Here is a 22,444-nt window from a genome sequence, read left to right on the forward strand (position 1 = left end):
CGTCCAGCGCCCGCCGCCGTAGCAGACGACGCAGATCACGACTCCGCCCCTTGAGGGTCTGCGCCTGATCGAGCTGCTGCTGCTGCCGCACGACTCCATTGCTTGCCGCATCGCGATGGAAACGTTCCGAGTTTTCCACTAAGTGTGAAACAGACTGTACACGCTTCTATTTGCTTTTAAGAAGATTGGTACGCTTGACAATTATTTTTATGGCTGCAATGCGGCGAAAGGGCAGCGTCTGCTTAGCCATGTAAGTGACGCTGAGCAGGTAATTGTAAACGACATCGTAAGTGCCGCCGGAAAAATCGTCGGCACATACGATGCGTGTTCGCTAAAGTCATTTTTGCAGTTTCTTACAAGGTGTTTGCTACAAATCCGTGTTGTCTCTGATGGCGACAACGGACTTGCATCGACACTGTGTGGAAATAAACAAAATATATCGCTGCATAGCACAAGTACGACATGCGCACACAACTTTAACTAGTACGTCCCCTACAATATAGAATAGAGGCAGCAATGTAAATAGCTTGGCCATTTTTTAACAGTGCTCAAGAGACGGAAGTTGAAAGTATAAGTAATCATTTCTGCTTCGGCGATGCCGGCGTGACCAAGACGCGGGCGTGTATCGTCCAGTCCCTCGATCGATCGGTGCAGTGGTGATGCAGGAAGGAACTCCGGTCATGTTCAGTGCATTGTGCACATATTCAGTTTCACGGAGCGCGTGAACTTCGGCCACTGCTAGCGCATACAACAGAACAGAGTGGTTTCCATTCTTGGGCAGCGCACACACAAACGAAACACGATGAAAGAAGACATGACAAGCTCTGGTCGAGCAACTGAAAATTTTTATATGAATAAAACGATTCTATACCAAATAATTAAGTTCATGTGGGGTACATATAAAAACCGTCATACACTCAGGAGTCATCAATGAACGAGCTCGCTTCGTTTGCTAGTTGCTTACTTCGTTCGGCGCACCGCAGTAATCTACGTCTGTCGTCTGCTTTTTTTTTGTACCATTTTCTTGTGAATCGGCAGAATTTCACTGGTGGCATCAACCCTTTCGTGTTTAGACTCCTGTCGTGACAGTTAACAACACAATGATAGTTTCCGGTCATACGAAGAGGTGCCATCGCAAACAAGAGAAGTTTCGCGCGCAGCGCGAGCTGATCGCGGGCGCGATCGTGAAGGGAAGCGGCGGCGGAAATCTACACCCGTTGGAGGTGAAATCGTCCCGCCAGGGGAGAAACGAGCGCTGGTGTCTAGGATGAACTAAACCCTCTTGATAATTTGAAAGTAGCGACACTCTTTGAACTCTGCCGCCGCCGCGTGACCTCCTCGCCTCCTCCTCGCCCCTTGCGCGTTCCCCCGCGGCAACCAGTTTTGCCCCCGTTTTTCTGCACGACGATTGGTCTCCATGCCGTTGCCCTTGGAAACGCGCGGATCTTGAGTTTTGCTTGTGTTTTTTTTTTGTTCGCGCCATTTTCCTCCTGAGCACGGCTGGCTCGGTGCTTTAGCTCGGCGTAGCGAACGTTGTACGCTGTGTTTCTGGTCTATGTGCTAGCGATATGCCGGGCTGTTTCGCACATACCTGCAGCAAGAACCCTGAAGATGGTTATGCCGTTTTTATGATACCACAACGAAAGCGTGACGGCTTGCGTAGGAAGCAGTGGCTGCATGACATTGGCCGAAAGAACTTTGTTCCGACAAAGAACAGCGTTGTTTTGCGAGCTGAGGAGTCTGTCTTATAGCTCGTAGCAAAGATTCCTGTAATGCTGTATTTTTTTTTTCATTCTTCCGGTCTGCTCACCAGCGTTTTTGTTGCGGTTGTCCTCAGTTTGCTGAATATTCTGGGAAGGCTTCATCACTTCGCACGTCGCTAACTGTTGTTATTCAGTCGGAAGTGCAGTATTATTGATTCTGCTTTGCGCCGTAAAAAAATTAGTGGCTAGTATACCCGTAGTATTGCTGGTGATGAGCGTTAACTAGTCAAATTGAGTTTAAGCTTTAAGGCGAAAGCCTTTAGATCTTTGTTTCGAGGCCGCGTTGTAAACTGAAAGTATCACGTGACCCAAGAAGGCCAGAGGGGACCCAAAGCATGTCCACCCCTGTATAAGAGAATGATTACCCAAGTTAATTAATAAATCATTAGTGGTTGACATAAGGTGGATTACGGACGATTAAGGTTGATTAGAGAGTATTAAAGAAGATTACGGTGGATTAGAGTGCATAATGAAAGATTAAGATGCATGACTAAAAATTAAGGTGCGTGGAGGAGGATTAAGGCGGATTATGGTGGATTAAGGTGAAGTGTTGGTGAAAGGGTATTAAGACCGATTAGTGTGCAAGAACGAGGATTAGGGAGGATTAAGGTGGATAAAGGAAGATTAAGGTCAATTAATGTGGATTAAGGACCATGGAGCTGCATTCGGTTTTATAGAGGCGGATTAGGGTGTATTAAGGTATATTGGGACGTTAAGCAGGATTAAGTGGGATTAAGGTGCATGAATGAGGATTAAGGTGTATGCGGGATGATTAAGGCGGATATGATGGATTAGGGTTGATAAAGGAGGTTTAAGACCGCATAGGGTAGGCTAAGGTGCATTGGGGGCGATGAAGGTTGATTTGGTTGTATTAAGGTGGATTGGGAGTATTAAGGTGGATGAAGCATTAAGGTGGATTAGGGTGGACTAAGGTGAATCGGGGCTCATTGAGTATTAAGACCGATTAGTCTACCATAATCCCCCTAATGCACATTCATCGACCTCAATCCTCCTTCATTCACTTTAATCCACCATATTCCACGAAAGTCCTCCTTAATGCACCCTAATCCACCTTCATCGACCTTAATCTACTCTAACCGCCGTATTCACAAACCAACCTCACCCTTATCTTTAGTGTTCTTTACCTTTTCGGCTCCTTAACGCGTTTCAAGAACAGACCTTGCCCTCAGCGGCCCCCTTAAGCCAAACTTAAGTTCGCGACGGGGGAGCCTCCTTAAGGTAGCATCTGAGGTGCCTTAACGGGTCCTTATCCATTCCAACATGGCGGCGCGCTACGACGACAGCTTCAGCGAGTTCATCGATTTTGTGAACCGTGCGGAAGAAATCGAGGACCACCAAGCCTACAGTTTTGTGCTGCCATTGCAGCGGAACCTTAGGGATCGCCAGAATCCCATGGAGGTGTTCAATGATCAGGAGTTTTTAGCGAGATACCGTTTCTCCAAGGCAGCTGTGCTCGAGCTGCTGTCCATGTTGCCGCTGCATCAGAACACGGACGGACGTGGTTGCCCTGTGCCGCTGCTGTTGCAACTGCTCGTGACACTTCGTTTTGACGGCGCGGGAACTTTTCAGGTTGTGTCAGGAGACCTGGTTAACGTGTCGCAGCCAACTGTTTCCCGTGTTTTCACGCGGGTGTCTACAATGATTGCCGGAACATTGTTCCCTGCGCTTGTCAAGTTCCCCGACACGGAGAAAATGCATGAAGTCATGCACCAGTTTTATAAGAAGGCGAAATTTCCCAGGGTAACTGGTTGCATTGATTGCACCCACGTGCGGATCAAAAGTCCAGGCGGAAACGACGCCGAAGTATTCAGAAACAGGAAGGGATATTTCTCATTCAATGTGCAGGTAAGTGAAATACGCGCTCTTTTATGCGGCAGACAGAGGCACTTCTTCAAATATCTTAGTTTTTAGAAGTCCTTACAGCATGGTCTTGTCTTGTTTTTAGCCCAATTCAGGTTGAGTGAACAGGGCAAAAAGAAAAAAAAAAAACAAGAGGCCAAGACGAGAATGTCGCTCTCATTTTTTTCTATTTACTCACCCAGAGTTGCGCAATAAACGTGTCTCTGTCGCTTTTTTTCCCGTTTACACAACCAGACTTGCACTAAAAATTCTTCCAGACAGAAGTACGGCCAACACAGTAATGCGCTGCCGTTGCTAACGCTTGTCAAGGCTGCATTTCCTCTATGGTAGTGGTTACCGTTGTTGTGCTTTTTAACCTACGTCGGCCTCCCATTACAATGGTAATAAACGCAGCAGGGAATAAACAAAAATATGCGTGACTTTGCGTGTGTATCAGGTTGCGAGCTCCATAAAGCTAAATATCTGCTTCACTCAATTTTCTCCAACAGAAATTTATAGTATTCCATTAATGTTAAAATAGATTTTTTTAGGACGCACTTGATCGCTATTGTAACAAGGACATTGCTGGTACTCTTCATATAAACTTGAAAAATTATCTGCAGGTAATAAAGAGCAGTTGCAAAAAAATCAACTTCATTCTTTTTTCTTTGGCGTGTTTGCAGGCTATCACAGGACCTCAACTTGAATTCTTTGATTTGGTTGCAAGCTGGCCGGGCTCAGCCCACGACAGCAGAATTTTTGACAACAGCAGCGCAAGAGCTCGATATGAAGAGGGGACTATACCTGGCGTACTCCTTGGAGACATGGGGTATGCTTGCCGACCATACCTCATGACACCAATAAAAAATTCTGGAAGCACAGACAGCCCAGAGTACAGGTGTGTATGACTGCATGATCACAGTAACATAGAGCAATACACGAAAATATGCAACATCTTTTTATTCAGGTATAACAAGTCTCAAATCCGGACACGGAACACCGTCGAAAGGGCTTTCGGCATCTGGAAAAGATTCCCATGCCTTGATATGAAATTACGAATAGAAACGAAAACATCTGCCATTGTCGTAACGGCGTGTGCAGCTCTGCACAACTTTGGCCGGAACCGTCAAAGTGATGAACTGCCTCCTGACCCATGCAAGAGTCAGCAACCCTCCATAGCTTCACAAGGTCAAGGACCACAGCCCGTTGACTCAGCGAGTGGCTTCAGAACACGAGCACGTCTTATTCAGCAATATTTTTCCTAAGCTGTTCCAGAGCAAAACACAATGCATATTCAAAATAAAAGAGTTTGTCCCATTTTATTCACTGCCTTTTTTCACTGCAGCTATTTTCAGCTGGAGAAGCTGGAGCTTCGCTTTCCTGGTCGCACACTCCATCTCGTGTAGCTGCTTCGATTGCTTCATGTGAAGCGCATGTTCCGCACGCATTAGTTTCATCTTTAGCACATGCTCCCGCTTCTTCCGCTTGCTGTCCTCTTCAACACCTTGAATGCGGGCACTGAGCTCTTCTTCAAGGGCTGCCCTTTTCGTTGCAAACATTCTGCGTTGTACAACAGGAATCGAGCCTCGCGGGGTAGCCTCTGACGGTGCAGCCGGTAATGGGGAAGGCAGCTGCGGGGCAACTGGCTGCGGGTCGACTGGTCCTGCTGACATCTCAGCTGTGACTGCTCTATTTTGTGTGTCCTGGCTGCTGTCATCAACAGGACTTGCCGGCAAATCCCACTGATATATGTTATCTGCGAAGACATTTGCAACTGTTAGCTTTGAACACAACTTATGATAACAATATGCATGAAGACTGACTGTGTGAACACAAATTTTGCTTCCACTTATCCGAGTGAGCAACTACAAGCACTTGCGACACTATACCTTGTGTACTATACAATATCAAGGACTGGGCCGAATTAATGAATATGTATGTGCTTCATGAAATGCAATAAATTAATAATGTTACAGCCCATATAGCTTAGCTGGCTTTTTCTCCTTTTGGATTTTTACTCGCACAATAGCAATCAGTGGAAGCAGTTCACTGTCTACCCCTGTTGAAATCTTTAAAGCACACAGCAGGAATGGGGGCATACTCCTGGGGTTTCTTAAAAGCTGGCTGTTTTGCTAGCTATGTGATAGGCAAGGTTGGCTGGTTTGCGCAGGGCACTGCTGCTAACAACAGTGCACCCATTTGTTGACTCGAATGCAGTGCCTCGATGTATGAAGCCCTGCAACTAGTCACAGCTCTGTTTTCTTCGGGGACTTGCACAGTGCAGAGCAAGTAGCACATGCACTATACTAGTGGCAGACTTATGTGCATTTCAAGTACAAGCCTCGTGATTTTCACTGCACTAATGAACAGAAGCTACCAGCAGAGAGCAATCATTGTCAACACGTCAAATGTTTTGACAGTGCTCATACAAGTGTTGTGAGCCACTTGTTTGGCTAAATGTAAACAATAAATGTGCAAGCAGTGAATGTTTACAGGGCCTCCTCTCTGAATGAGAGATTTTGGTGCAACTCCTTTGCTCATCTGTGCTCGCCCAGTACGATCAACCACTTGCTTCCAAGAAAGCTGCCTTCGCAATTCGCATACCATCGGGCGGTTCCAGCGACTCCACTTGCATCGGTTGAAGCAGCGAGACGACACTCGGGGTGACTTGCGATCCAACAGTAAAGACGTGCCGCCCACGGTCACTGTCGAACGGGTTGTGCACCCGCGTCGACATATGCGATGCGGCAGCTCCAACTCGCTCCAACTCGTCGGTCAGTTGGCTCGCTGGCGCGCTGCCACCTCCTGAAAAGACACCACGACGTTGCTTATGCGCCAATCATTTCTGAATTACCTGCACACAGCTAGCGTCGTGCTAAGCTGAACATGCTTTAATCATTACTTTTGCGATATTTGCGTGAATGGCAGTGGACTTGTCGCCGTCTACGGGCACCAGCTAATTTGGCGACGGCCAGTGTGGACTCGAGCTCGCGTTTATGTAAACACGCGCTTGGTACACGCCGTTAAGCCACGGCCACGCGAGAACTCTACAAAAGTGCGTGCTTGCGTTCGAGAGCGCGACATCTACAACAACAAAAAAAAAGAAATTAAAAGTCTCGAAGCAAGGTGCGAACAATCACATGCCATATTTCACCGAAGCAACTTATTCTGGCACGGCGACGGAGCTGACGCGGCTAAGCCGCTTTAGGCATACATCAAGGGGCCTCACTATCAGCAAAATGTAGCTTTACTTAAGCAAAAGTAGCGAGTAGCGAAAACGGAACAGAGAGAACACGAGCAGCTCACCTGTCGTAAACACTTCCTTCATGTCGTCGGCCTTCCCTTTCCTCCACTTTTCTTTTAAATTATCCCAACATTTGCGCAGTTGCGGTTCGGTGCGAAATCGAACATTGGGCCGGCAGTTGTATTCGTCCGTGTTCTGCTTCCACGTTTTCTTTTTCTTGTCCAAGGACACCCCGTCCATCCGTTTGTTTTCGACGAGGTCCTTGTACTTGCTTACCAGATCGATAAGCACGCTTCGCTCCTCCTCGCTAAAATTCTTTTTTTCCCCTCCATTACAATTTTTCTTAAGAAAATATTATTACACAAAAGTAGACAACAGCAGAAAAAAAAACGAAAAGAAAAAGTCCAAACAGTAAAAAGCACCGACCGGCTTCGCGAAGTAAACACACACAAAAAAGGGACAACGTGAAAAGCAGCAAGCATGCTTAAGCATGTTGTTGTGACGGCACGCCGGCAACGCTGCATAGTGGCCAGCCGAAAACAAAGTTGAGTCAACAACGGGTAAACTTTCTGTCTAAAGTTGGCGGTGCTTGCTTGTAGGAGTGCTGGGGCTCAGTTTTATTAGTATTTTATTGCAGGAATAAATTTTACGTATATGCACAGAAGATTAAAGCGTAAAAATGTGCATAGCCTCGCTCCCATGTCACACACTTATTCAGATAAGGGCGCATTTCGGAAGGTGGCCTTAAAATGTCCTAAGGTGGGTCTTTGAAGGGCGCCTTAACCTTTCCTCACACTTTAACTTAAGTTCTCCTTACGAAAGGCCACCTTTACGAGTAAGGAAAGGAGCGTTTGTGAATACTGCGGTAACCCTCCTTAATGCACTTTAATCCTCCTTAATCAACCGTAATGCTTCCTCATTAACTTTTATCCACCCTAGCCCACCATAATCCTCCTTAATGCACCTTAATCCCTCTTAATCTACCCTTATCCTTCTCCATGCACTTTAATCCACCATAATTCACTATAATCGTCCTCAATGCACATCAACGCACATTCACCACCCTAATTAACCTCATCGACCTTAATCCAACCTAGTCCTTTATGCCCCTTAATCCATTTTCATTCACCCTAATGCACCTTAATCGACTTTAATCCACCTTAATCCTCCTTAATACACCCGAATTCATCTTAATCCAATCACTTATCAATCATCACTTTGCTAATCATTAATCATCTCTTATACGCGGCTGCACATGCTTTGGTTCGCTTCCCGCCTTCCTTCGGTCACGTGATATTTTCTGTAGCTCACAACGGGACCTTGAAACAGAGGTCTAAGGCTTTCGCTTAATAAGCCGCACACAAAGGGATGTGTCACAAGCAATACTAGATCAGACGCACGAAGGAAAGCATCTGATTATGTGGCAGAAAAATTGTCTGGAGTATAGAACTCGCCTCAAAGCTCCCTTTACATCGGTATACCCCGTTCATACGGCTTCAAGAAAAAACCAACCTCCTCATAAACATTGGCTCCAGCATTATTGGTGCTGTTATTAGCATTTCTCAAAATTTTCAACCCCACTGGGGCGCGCAACTGGCCCAAAATAACACGCCTCCATAGAATCCTGCGGCCCGTCCGCGGGAGCCCAGGAGGAAAAGCGCGCCGTGCGCAGCCGGCGGGCGAGGAGAATCGAGGAGGAAAGCGCCGTGAGGAGGAGAGTGTCGCTTCTTTCAAATTATCAAGGGGCTTTAGGATGAAACTTGGCGAGCGGACGTCTATTGCGGCGCAAGCGCAATCAGCGAAAGAGGCGGAGTTATCTGCGCGTCGTCTGTTACGGTTCCTCCCACTTCGCCACACGCGCTCTGGTAGCAAAGGCCATGGGCTCGAAACGGAGACCTTCATCTAAGCTTCATTTGCAGCCGGGTTCTGGGCTTCGTGTTTACTATATAGTAAATTTCGAGCATAGATTTATAAATATGCCTTGCTTGTCGTGTGATTTTTTTTTTACTTCCTTAGCATGCGAATTCTGAAATCGACCCTCTGTGACAAAAGGGAACTTTTAGAAGTAAAAGGCACAGTTGAAATTTTAGGTGTACAGCATGCGTGCGCGCTTTGATAACTGATTTGGAATACTGCCATTTGACGCACCATTGCTGACTGGTTTGTGTACTCAAAAAGCGCGCGCGCAATCTAGGTTTCGCCGCTCGCGGCGAAGTGGGGGAACCGAAGCAGACGACGCGCAGCTAACTACGCCTCTGACACTGATTGCGCTTGCGCCGCAATACTTTGCGCGACGCCTGTCTTGGCGCTCCGCGGAGCGCGGCCACCCGCTCCGTGTTACCTCTAACAGTGGACGCGCCTGTACAATGATTTAGAGCAAGCCAGAACGGCACTTGAAAGAATGATGCATCCTGTCCGTTTCGTTTGCTTCTCAGTGGCTGCGCGCCTGCTCTCTTCAATATTGTGCATTATTGGGCAAGTTCCAACATGTTGAAGTAACTGAGGCCGAGTGCATATATTAGTTTTAAAATAGGGGCCCCAATAGTTTGGGGCCCCAAAGAGCTTTGCGGGTGTTAGCATTGGGGCACGCAGGAGTAAAGACCTTTAGAATAGTGCTTTGCGTTTGCGGATAGCGTCTTGCGCTGACACTGCCACTAGGGCCTCAAAGAAAAGCTATTAGAAAGAAATAAATAAAATATACCATTTTATGATAGGAATAGTAATTTTGACTTGCGTGCATTCGCGTTTAATTACAATATAGAGGAGATTCTGTAAACAGCAAACAATTAGTTGCGCTTAGTTTTGAGCAAAGCAACTTTACGTGCCTTCACGAGCCAAGATTATACCTGTTAGGCCTACGAGCCATAAGATCTACAATCAAATTCGGAATCGGCGCCGTCAAATGAATCAATCTTCGTAACACTCGCTAGCTGAGAGAAAGCGATAACCGCAGTCACTTCTCCTAGCTTGCGAACTTCACGCGTTACCACGAATAGAACCCAGTTTGATGCTAGGTTAGAGCAAATGGTTAGAGAAGTCGCTTCGATGAGTTCCGCCATGTTTGCTGGCGCAAAGCTTTTGGGGCCGCTATTTGGGCTCCCGCTAAATCGGTGAAATAGCGTTGCCAACGCAAAACCCAAACCAGTGCCTCCTTTACTAGATGCCTGCCGCGTCGCTAGTCTTCCCATTGGAGCGGAGGTTCTCGTAGTTCAGGGTAGTCGCGCAGAGACGGCGCTCACAGCCGACCCACTTCCTGTTGCGGAGGAAGTGACGATTACTAGGCTGCTCGACCAATGGCTTGACGAATGACCGCGGGTCCTGCCTCTGAGATCGCAACAGGCGCCGCTAAAATCTCGGAGGCAAGGCTACGTGATTTAGGTTTGCAGCGGCCACCGCAGCTAGCGCTCGCAGCCGACCCGGGTTCACCCGGGTGGAGACGAGCAAAGAGGAGAGGGGCAGGAACCAGCTTCTCGGCTCACGCGGCAGGCATCATATAGTAAGGAGGCATTGCCCAAACGCAGTTTGCGTTTCGCGCATGCGCAGTGGCTTCGACGCAATTTCTTTGGGGCTCCAATAGGTTTGGGGCCCCTATTCTAAAACTCTCTAATGAAGGCAAATCATAGGTCCGACCGCACAGTCACCATCCTGTCCAGTATCAGTTTATTCTTTGTCTTTGTTTGCACATAGCCTCGCTTTCTCTTTAGCCTACCCTAATGCACAGCATGTTTTCTTTACGAAACCTTGTAAGAGGTTTAAGTTTGCCGCATAACTTGTGACTTAACAGGGGTTCAGCATGCAGTGTTCCTGAAGACAGGCGATGCTTCTGTGATGGATTTAGTTAAGAGCATAGCAACACAGTCTGCACAAAGCCCACCAGAATGATCTGGTGAAGGCAATATTTGTAGAGGTTCCTACAGTTACCTTCAGAGAAAAGTGTTGCTGTGTGCAGTGCTGTTGTATGCCAGGAATGGGCATCACCACCTTTTTCGAGGGGCAAAGACACTCGGAAAATACTGTTTGTGGCCAGTGTTGTCAGTTTCATTGGTATAAACTATACCAAAACATTGCTATGCTAATGGTCTTCTTGTTATAGTAATATTGCATCAGAAATAAACCCAATTTAAAGTTAATTAAAAGCTATGTACTCACAGTAGGGTGCATAATTATATAAAATGTGCACAGAACTGCCAGCCTATCGGGGGATTATGAGCAAACATTTTCGATATGTATATGATGGCTTATGAATTTTCGCACATTTTAAGATTTTATTTTTGTTGGGTCCAGTTTTATGAAATACGAGTTCTTTTCCCCGCAGGGGCGTCTGCGTCAGCAGGCGTTTGGTGTGTTGCGACACCACGGACCCGAGCACACGAGGGTTGGACCCTCCCGCGTGTAGTCGTGCGCGGCTTAGCCGTGTCCGGGGAAAGGGGGATCCTGGAGGTTGAGCCGATGCTGGGTGTCTGGACCTTTAAGGCCCCCCGGCGGAGGCAACACACCTCTTCGGCCTCTGCTTCACGTAGACGGCACCTCCGGACTGACCCACCCGGAGGAAATCGGTAGTCGCCTCTTCCTATCTCTCTCTCCTCAAACCTTCGTCTTTGTCTCTCACTTTTTTACCTTTCCTGTCTTCTTCTTCCTTCCATTTACTTCCTTTCTCCACGGCGGCAAGGGTTAACCTTGTGTGGATATCCTACCTTGGGTACACCATATTTGGTTATAGTGACGGCGTACGGCTGGCGTCGTGCAGGCTTGGACACAAGCCCTGCCACGTCCCCTCGTTGGGCTCCGTGGTGGGCGGTCGGCGCTGTTGCCGAACACACACACTTTCCTATGGCAGCTCAAATCTCTGTTGTCCATGATCGGCATCTCAAAAGATGCCGCACCGAAGTACCATTTCAATTCTCTTTTCGAAGCAACGCTCCATCTTTCCCCAAATACTATGTAGTCCACAGTGAAAGTAACACGCCTATTAGAAAGCTTTCTCCATTCCTGGTCGCCAAATGCCTGAAAGATAAAATCGGACAGACATACAAAGCCTCTAAAATGTCTAGCGGGGACCTCCTCCTAGAACTGAATAGTAAAGACCAAGCAGATAAGCTCTCTGAACTTACGAGTATTGGCGAGGCGACAGTAACTGTTTCAGCCCACAGAACACTCAATACAAGCAGGGGAGTAATATCTGAAGAAGACTTCATTGGATTAAGCGACGAGGAAATGCTGGAAGGCTTCCAGGAACAAAATGTCACCAAAGTACAAAGAATAGTAATCCGCAGAAACGACCAAGAAATCCCCACTAAACATGTTATACTCACCTTCGGAACAAGCGTAATGCCTACTTCACTCGATGCAGGTTATGTCAAAGTCAATGTGAGACCATATATTCCCAATCCCAGACGATGTTTCAAGTGCCAAAGATTTGGACATGCTTCACATGCATGCCGAGGACAAACAACTTGTGCCAAATGCAGCTCTAACGACCACCAATCAGAGAATTGCACCTCTTCGCCACATTGTGTCAACTGCAAGGGAGATCACCCAGCTTATTCGCGGTCCTGCCCTTGCTGGAAAAAAGAAAAAGAAGTCATTGCCCTAACTGTAAAAGAAAAAACTTCGTTCTTTGAAGCCCGAAAGCGGCTATCGTATCTTCCGCGAAGAAGTTATGCCGATGTGGCGCAGGCGGGGGCAGCGCCACAGAGGCCTCCGGAGTCCTCCGAGCCCACGCGCAGTGGTGCCGCAGTGACTCCTCCCGCCCCCGTGGTGGAAGCAGTCAGTACTGCTCCACCCTCTTCGACGGCCCTGCAGACACCAGTCCCGCAGGGCCCCAAGATCAAGCGAGACACGTGTCTCGGCGCCTAACTCTAGATCCTCCAGCGCCTCAGAGAGAGCGATGAAGGTCGACGCAAAAACCCCGGTGTCATTGACACCGAAGGACAAGCGCTGTCTTGAGCGCGGTAAGAGGGACAAAATCCCAATAACCACTCAGAATAAGAAAGCGATAACCTAAAGGTTATCGCTCATTTGTATAAGCCTTTTAAAATCCATGTCACCTAACATCTCACCTCTTATTCTTTCCGTAGTGCCATTTCTTACCTGTCAATTCAAAAATGGCTTTTATTATCCATTGGAATTGTAGAGGTCTCATACACAATCTAGGTGACATTAAAGACATCATCAACAGCTTTTCACCGGTTGCAGTATGTCTCCAGGAAACTAACCTCGGTCCAAAAAATAATCAAATTCTCAAAGGTTTCACCGTTGTCCGAAGGGACCGCGAATGTTCCAGCCGATTGTCAGGTGGAGTGGCTATAGTCGTGCAGGGCGGCACTCCTACTCGAAATGTCCAATTGAAAACATCCTTAGAGGCCGTAGCTGTTACCATTCTATCTTTCAAAACCATCACCATTTGTTCACTGTATATTCCACCTCACACACATTTTACTACTAAAGACTTAGAAAATCTAACAGATCACTTACCGGAGCCATTTGTCTTAGTAGGTGATTTTAATGCTCATTGTACTCTATGGGGCAGTGTCAAAACTGACCAAAGGGGGCAACTCGTTGAAGATTTTATCCTGTCAAATAATATTTGTCTTTTAAACTCAGGTGCGCCAACTTACTTCTCACCGACTTCCCGCACATTTAGTTGTTTAGATTTAGCTTTTTGTTCGCCCTCTCTTTTTACTGATTTTAAATGGATAGCTCTCGACACCTCGTATGGTAGCGATCACTTACCCGCACTCATCAAACTCCTACCATCACCAGAAACCTTAGTAACTAGACCACGGCGATGGAAAATACAGCTCGCTGACTGGCAGGTTTTTATGGAAAACGCGAAAGTGGAAAATGTCTTTTCGTCAGAACTCAGTATTGATGAACTTAATAAGAAAATCACTGAAGTCATAATCACAGCGGCAGAAAAGGCGATACCGCAGTCATCCGGTATTGTGCGCAAAAAACTAAATCCTTGGTGGACAAACGAATGTACTGAAGCCAAGAAAGAACAAAATAAGGCCTGGGGAATCCTACGGAGGTACCCCACTTATAACAATCTTCTAAATTTCAAACAGGCCAAAGCGAAAGCACGATTTATTCGAAGAAATGCAGAGAAATTATCATGGCGAAAATACATATCTTCCATCAATAGTACAGTCACATCAAAACGAATGTGGGACCAGGTGAGGAAATTTAGAGGAGAATACTCATCATACACAATACCGCTGCTTACATGTCCAGACACACAAACAACACTACAGGATCAGGCCAACTTATTAGGTAAACACTTTTATAACATATCCAGCTCAGCAAACTATTCAAATTCCTTTTTAAAGTATAAAGAATCGGCTGAGAAAGAGAGACTGCCTACCTCTGGGGCTTCAGTTGAAATGTACAATAACCGCCTCACAATACATGAATTGAACAGAGTTCTCTCTGCCGGTAAAAAAACAGCAACAGGTCTTGACCGTGTGCATTACACAATGCTGGCACACCTATCCCAAGCATCTGTAGGGGCACTTCTTAAATTTTTCAATAAGATATGGGAGTCTGGGGTAATGCCCACAGATTGGAAAAAAGCGGTAGTAGTGCCTTTCCTAAAACCTAATAAATCCGCAACATCCCCTAGCAGCTATAGACCCATTGCACTAACAAGTTGTCTAGCAAAGTCCTATGAGAGCATTATCAACATAAGACTCACATTCATCCTTGAAACAAGAAGCCTAATAGACAAACACCAGTGCGGATACAAAAAGGGCTGCTCCACCACTGACCATCTCGTGCGACTAGAGCATGAAATACGTGATGCGTTTCTTCACAAGCAATACTGCCTTGCTGTTTTCTTTGATTTTGAAAAGGCGTATGATACCACATGGCGATATGGAATTTTGAGAGACCTGGCTGACATGGGAATTCGCGGAAGAATGCTAAATTGTCTATGCGATTTCATGTCAAATCGAACATTTCAAGTACGTCTTGGCACAATACTTACGCGCACATTCACACAAGAAAATGGCGTTCCACAAGGTTGCATTCTTAGCACGACGCTCTTCATAGTCAAAATGAACTCTGTAAATAAGGTCATCCCACCATCAGTTATGCACTCAATATATGTCGACGATTTGCAAATAGCTTGCCGCGCCTCAAACCTACCCACCTGCGAACGACAACTACAAATAACAATAAATAATCTTACACAATGGGCTGATAAAAATGGTTTCCGGTTCTCAACACACAAAACTGTTACAGTTCTCTTTTCGCAGAAGCGAGGGTTACACTGCACTCCAGGTCTCACTTTACATGGTACAACGCTGCCAGTCAAAGAACACTATAAATTTCTAGGCGTAACGTTTGACACTAAACTGAACTTCCTGTCCCATATTAACGCAACTAAAATTAAAGGAAATAAAGCGCTAAATATCCTCAAGGTTTTATCACGTAAGCACTGGGGATCTGACCGAACATGTCTACTACGTATATATCGGTCCCTTGTACGTAGCATCCTCGACTACGGCAGTGTAGTTTATGGGGCAGCTAGGCAGTCCTACATTAGGCGACTTGATCCAGTTCATAATCTCGGCCTACGACTGGCAAGTGGTGCTTACAGGACATCACCTGTACAAAGTTTATACGTTGACTCTAATGAGCCGTCATTACAGCACCGCAGAGCACAACTTACACTTCGCTATGTATTAAGAATTCGGTCATCACCACAACATATATGCTATAGCATCGTAACACAGTGCCAATCACGAATACACTACAGAAATAAACCAAACATGATTCGGCCACTCATCTTAAGACACGAACAATATTGTCAGACCTATGATGTTCCTCCCGAAGCTCTGCAGGTTGCCGAAAGGCCACCAAGATTGCCCCCGTGGTGCAATTTTACAAAGCTGTGTGACTGGACGTTAACACATATAAAGAAAAAAGACATTCCACAAGAACATATAATACAAGAGTTCCGAGCCATCCAAGAAAAATATAAAAATTACACAGAATATTACACTGACGGCTCTAAAACACAAGAATACGTAGGTGTCGGGATCGTAACAAAAAATTGGGAAAACAACATTCGCATAAATAATTTTTCTTCAGTTTTTACCGCCGAAGTTTATGCCATATGGATGGCAGTTAAGAAAATTACTTCCGACAAGCAGAAGAATGCTATTATTTATACCGACTCGTTAAGTGCCCTAAGAGCCCTTAACTTAAACTCCGCGTCTGAACCCCTGCTTGGCGATATATTAAACATAGTATTTAACAAGAAATACGAAGGAACCATACGATTCTGCTGGGTCCCAAGCCATATAGGGATAGCAGGGAATGAAGCTGCCGATAGAAGCGCATCCATGGCAGCGCACAAAAGCATAACACACATAACACTTCCATACAGAGACAGTATCAGAGCGGTTCGTAAGGCCCTAGCAAGGAAATGGCAACAAGAATGGAACTCATGCGTAAATAACAAGTTACATATAACTAAACCCCTGCTTCGCGAGTGGAAATCATGCACTCACCAAGAACGGTTCTATGAGGTAATTTTATGTCGACTTCGAATTGGACACACGCATCTAACACACAATTTTTTACTTCGAAACGAAAATCCACCAACATGCGAGAAATGTCACGAAACGCTCACAGTAACCCACATCATTATATCATGCCCACACACTGAAACACAGAGGCAGAAACATTTCAAAAACTTGTATCACTTACATATACCTCTGCACCCTGCCTTAATATTGGGCGATGACCCACTAGTGTCATTCACTAACCTGTTCCAGTTTTTAGGTGCAACCGATTATCTACATCGACTTTAAGGTAACACAGCTGTAACTACCTTAACATTGGATCTTATACTGTCCTGTGACTGGCGCAGCATAGCCTTAGTCGCTTTTGCGCCATTAAACCCGAATTAACTAACTAACGAGTTCTTTTCACAAATTTATGCTCATCTGTCTCCAAACCTCTTCTTAAGTCTTCATATTGTCACAAGCTGTCATGAACCACGCCTGCCGCGGAGACAACGAAAAGAAAGAAGAGAACGACGTTAGCCGGGCTGCCGCGAGACCGCTCTTGAACAACCGCGCCTATCAACCAGATTCATCTGGTTCTGCATTAAACACCTCGTGTGTAACATTTGGTGGAGCTGTGCGGGGTAACTCCCACGACCTACAACGGAGCCACCAGCACAAGAGCTACGCCGAAGCCGTCGCCTCGCCGGACTTTCGCCGTCGCGCTCAATCATGGCCACAGAGCAAAATATCCTCACCAGCAGTGCCTCGGCGAGCCCAGTCCCTATCCAGCACTACCGAGAGCCACGCACGTTCTCGGCGAAGGCAGAGGAAGATGTGGATGAGTGGCTAACCCATTACGAAAGGGTAAGCCAATACAATAACTGGAACGCTGCCAGTCAGCTTAGGAACGTTGTTTTCTTCTTTGCCGGCACGGCATTGGTATGGTATGACAACCACGCGGACATGCTAACTACTTGGACACGCTTCGTTGAGGAGATCAAAAAGTGTTTCGGTGACTCAGACGCAAAGAGGAAACGTGCGGAACTCACATTGGCCCAGAGAGCTCAGGTACCCGGCGAGACTTGCACTACCTATATCGAAGAAGTTTTGAAGCTGTGCCGAACCGTCAACCCTCAAATGACAGAGGAAGATAAAGTGGGGCACGTGGTAAAAGGAATAGCGGAAGACGTGTACAACTTCCTCATTGGTAAAGAGAACTTGCACACTGTATCAGAACTGATACGGCACTGCCGTACGTTCGAAGCGCTGAAGACTCGCCGAATTACACCAAAGTTTGGACGGCTGGCCAATGTAACGACCGTAGCAAGTGTTGACACGAGTCCTCCGCTCCCAGACCTATCGTCCGCCATCCGCCAGATAGTCCGCGAGGAGCTACAGCGACATGACGAACAGGCACGTTATGCGGCGCCACGTTGCAGCTCCTCCGTTTTCCGAGACACTCTTTGGGAACCCCCTTCGGCTACTTGGAACCACTCGGTGAACGTCGCAGATCTTAACGGCTCCAGAGACGAACCGCATTACATTACGACCGAACCACCACGCAATGATTCGCCCCCTCAACGTTTTGATCCACGCCCACGCAACTTTCGTCCACGAAGACTCGCCGCTACCTACGACTTTCAAGGGGAAGAGCCTCGTTACCCTCAACCGATGTCTCCGGCAGAATACTTCAATTCGCATTCTGAAGTCCGCCCTTCGCCAGTGTGTTACTGCTGCGGCATGCCTGGCCATATAGCTAGGTACTGTAGCCGACGCCGAGCATCAAACTACGGATCGTCAGCGCCGACTATGCGGTCTAGCGGTCGTCAACTGCGCACTCAGTGGCCAGGAGACTCCACTTCAGGAAGCCACTTTCGAGAGGACCGATGCAGCGCCCAGGAGACCTACCTTGGAGAAGAAAGAACCCGGAACCGCTACCGCTCCCCTGCCTCCGACCGTACTCTGACGCCACCACCAGCCTTCCGAGCCTCCCGATCACCATCCCCTCGGCCGCGATTCACGTCACCATCGCCTCGGCGCCGTTTCGTGTCGCCCCCGCCGGGAAACTAGCCAGCGCGGCCGATGGAGGTGAGGTCGCTGGAAAATGTGTGCTGCCGACTCAACTGCCTCCAACTATTTTCATGCTAAAGAATAAGGTTCATGTACTGATTGATGGGGTCTCTACAATGGCTTTAGTCGACACGGGAGCAACTGTCTCCGTCATGAGTGTGGGGTTTAAAGGCCTTCTGGGACGCAAGGTTATGTTTCGTTGGGACCAGTGCACAAGTTTCCGTGGAGTCTGTGGTGAATCATTATACCCGGTTGGTGTGTGTAACGTGGATGTGTCATTGGGTGGGAAAGTTTTTAATGCAGAGTTTACTGTTCTTCCTCGCTCCTCGCATGACGTGATTCTGGGGATTGACTTTTTGCAATTGTGTGGTGCGAATGTTGACTGCCGGACGGGAGAACTCAGTGTCGACACCAGTGTTTCACCTGTGCTCTTTGAAGGTGAAGCTTGCCCGGAGAGTGTGCTGTGCGTGTCTGAGGATACAGTTGTGCCCGCCTTATCCGCGATGCGTGTTGCGGTCGCCTGTTCATCTCCGGCTCCTATCTCGTTCGACGCTGCAGTGGAACCTGTACATCGGAACTGCCTCAAGAAAAACGTGTTAGTTCCGCACTGCGTAGTCTCAGTGACCAATGGATGCGCGGGGCTGTGGGCGCTAAACTGTTCCACTGAAGCGGCAGTGCTACCTCAAGGCCTAAAGATTGCCACGTTTCAGGAAGACTCGCCCGTATCGGTGGCAGCACTTACAGAGCTCCCCGATGGAGGAGCAACCAGTGTCTCGAGCCCCGGGAGCTCGAAGATACTTTCCATGATTGACAAGTCACTCAGCGATCACGAGCGTCGAGTTTTGATGGCCCTGCTTACGAAACATACCTCGGTATTCGACTTTGCGCAGCACGATGGCCCGCCATCAATTCCTGCGTCCAGAACTCGTCACCGCATCAACACAGGAGCCGCCCAGCCAATCCGACAAAAACCCTATCGTGTATCTCCGTCAGAACGCAAGATAATCAGCGATCAGGTCCAAGAAATGCTATGCAAAGGCGTCATTCGAGAATCATCTAGTCCTTGGGCAGCACCCGTGATATTGGTGAAGAAGAAAGACGGTACGTGGCGGTTCTGTGTTGATTACCGTCGCCTAAACGCCGTCACTAAGAAAGATGTGTATCCGCTCCCACGAATTGACGACGCCATCGACTGTCTCTTTGCGGCATCTTACTTTTCCTCAATCGATTTACGGTCAGGTTACTGGCAAATTCCTATACACAAGGACGACAGAGAAAAGGCAGCATTTGTAACACCCGACGGACTATTCGAGTTTAACGTGATGCCTTTCGGGTTGTGTAACGCACCTGCAACGTTCGAAAGGTTCATGGACACGATATTACGCGGCTTAAAATGGGAAGTTTGCATGTGCTACTTAGACGACGTTGTGATCTTCGGGCGAACGTTTAGTGAGCACAACAAACGTTTGGATTTGGTCTTGAACTGCTTGGAGAAAGCGGGCCTTGTGCTCAATTCAAAAAAATGCCGTTTTGGGGAACGACAAACTCTTGTGCTAGGCCATCTCGTCGCTAAAGAAGGCATCCGACCAGATCCACAAAAGACTGCGGCCGTAGAAGCATTTAGAGTACCCAACTCTGTCAAGCAGTTAAGAAGTTTCTTGGGCTTGTGCTCCTATTTTCGCCGATTCATTCCCCGGTTTGCTGACATGGCTCATCCCCTTACACGCCTTCTCCAAAAAGGCGTTCCCTTTGAGTGGACTGCAGATTGCGACTCATCGTTTCGCCAGCTCAAGTTCCTGTTGACATCCCAACCAATTCTTCGGCACTTTGATCCTTCATCACCAACTGAAATTCACACCGATGCCAGCGGCGTAGGCATCGGTGCTGTGCTAGTTCAGCGTGTTGACGACAGTGAGCACGTGATCTCTTACGCTAGCCGGTCCTTGAGCCGCTCCGAGCGCAACTACACAGTCACCGAACAAGAGTGTCTGGCGGTCATCTTCGCCGTGCAACGGTTTCGGTCGTATCTCTATGGGCACCCCTTCACTGTGATAACAGATCATCATTCGCTATGCTGGCTTGTGAATCTGCGGGATCCCTCAGGACGACTAGCGCGCTGGGCCCTCCGTCTACAGGAATACGATTTCGTTATTTGCTACAAAAGTGGCCGGCGACATGCTGACGCTGATTGTCTCTCTCGGATGCCACTTCTAACAACTGAATGTGATGCGGACAATTTTGATGAATACATCGCTTTTGTGTCCCCGGAATTTCCGGATATGGGTACCGTCATATCCGAGCAGCACAAGGACGAGAGCTTACAACCGCTCTTCGCGGCAGCACAGGAGTCACCTGCAGGCAGTCGCTTTCGCCTACGTGATGGTGGCGCGCTGTATAAGAAGAGCTACTCGACCACCGGTGCACGCTACCTTTTAGTTGTCCCCAAGAACCTTCGCCACCAAGTATTACACGCCATGCACGATGACCCAACTTCCGGTCATCTTGGTTCCACACGTACACTCTACCGGGCTCAAGAACGTTTTTACTGGCCTAAGATGCGGAAAGATATCGAACGGTACGTCGCCACCCAGGCAGCACACCAGCATTGGTCCAACAATGGCCCAATGCTGGCAGAAATTGGTACCAATGTTGGACCAATGTTGGCATATTGGCAAAGTGCAACCCAATCCAATGTTGGCCCAGCGTTAAAGCCAAGATTGGACCAATGTTATGCCAATGCAGCAGCCATTGTGCTGCCAGCGTAGGACCAGCGTTAAAGCCAAGATTGGACCAATGTTATGCCAATGCAGCAGCCATCGTAGGACCAGCGTTAAAGCCAAGATTGGACCAATGTTATGCCAATGCAGCAGCCATCGTGCTGCCAGCGTAGGACCAGTGTTGAGCCATATCGTTCCATTATTAATGCCAGCTTTGAGCCAATGCCCTTTGCATGACGAATATTCTAGATATGCTGGCTTTAGAGCACGCACACATTCTTACCGCAAACATTTTGCTAGCGGCATTTTTTGTAGCAATTGTCCCCTTACCGTCTTCCTCAATAGTAGCTAGGAAAGCTCGACAAAAAGATGTCAAGAAGCAGAAGTCATATATGCTTGCAAATAATAATAAAAGAATACTGTAATTGACGTTTATGACAATTTATTTGCGAATAAATTTTCACAAACAGGCATTTTCCGTGGACCTAGATGGGTGACGCTCGGTTATCTTCAAACAGTTTATTTACAGGCACTGCCCTCAGGATAGTAATTGGGCAAGGTGCCGAGGACGGTGGGCTGGCCAGGGGTTTCAGGGCAGGGAGCTGACGTCGGTAGGCAGGTTGGTCAGTGCTTGGATTTCGGCGCGCTGATCAGGCCCCACGAGGACCACGATAACGCCGTGGTTTCGTTGATATTGCTACCCTATCCCATAGCGACTTCACCATTACTTGGAGGAAATGCTTGCACTGTAAAATAAAAAGAAACATTATCAGAGATGTTGGTATGACAAATGTATGTGGCAGCGTTTTCATTTGAAAAATCGCCATACTGCAACAATATTATAAGTCTGATCAGAGAGTTCGAAGGGGTGAATCAAGAAACTTTCTTGCAAGAGATTTGTCAGGTAACACTTCTTAATATTTCGACATATATGGCATATCTTGTACAAGGTGCAACGTAATATTTAGAACAGACATAAAATGCACAGGATCCGTCCGCCTTGTTTACAGCCCACACCTAGTCAGCGTAGCACTTTATAATTGAAAAATTGCAGCAAAACCTGGTACAGCACTAAAAGCTTAGTTTCAGACTGCGTAGACACAATGCGATCTTCGTGCGAAATTTTTAATGTGGAAACCGAGAAGTTCCGTCAGGAAACACTAGTAAAAGAGGCATTTATTATACGAAAAGAAAGAAATACTGTCGGCTGGAAATGATGCTTGACCTAGAACAGTGAGAAGAAGCGTGGTTCCTCGGTATCACTAGCAGGATCAG

General features: G+C 47.3%; 1 protein-coding gene across 1 annotated transcript; it reads left to right on the forward strand.

Moving 5' to 3' along the window:
• The first annotated feature begins 2,876 nt into the window (after positions 1 to 2,876).
• On the forward strand, positions 2,877 to 4,945 carry LOC126524407 (putative nuclease HARBI1). The gene is made up of 3 exons (XM_050172731.3): positions 2,877 to 3,629; positions 4,307 to 4,521; positions 4,591 to 4,945. The coding sequence occupies exons 1-3, from the start codon at positions 3,045 to 3,047 to the stop codon at positions 4,886 to 4,888; spliced, it is 1,098 nt and encodes a 365-aa protein (XP_050028688.1). The 5' UTR covers positions 2,877 to 3,044; the 3' UTR covers positions 4,889 to 4,945.
• Positions 4,946 to 22,444: the final 17,499 nt, after the last annotated feature.

Source organism: Dermacentor andersoni, chromosome 3 (genome assembly GCF_023375885.2).
Source record: "Dermacentor andersoni chromosome 3, qqDerAnde1_hic_scaffold, whole genome shotgun sequence".
NCBI classification, from domain to species: Eukaryota; Metazoa; Arthropoda; class Arachnida; order Ixodida; family Ixodidae; genus Dermacentor; species Dermacentor andersoni.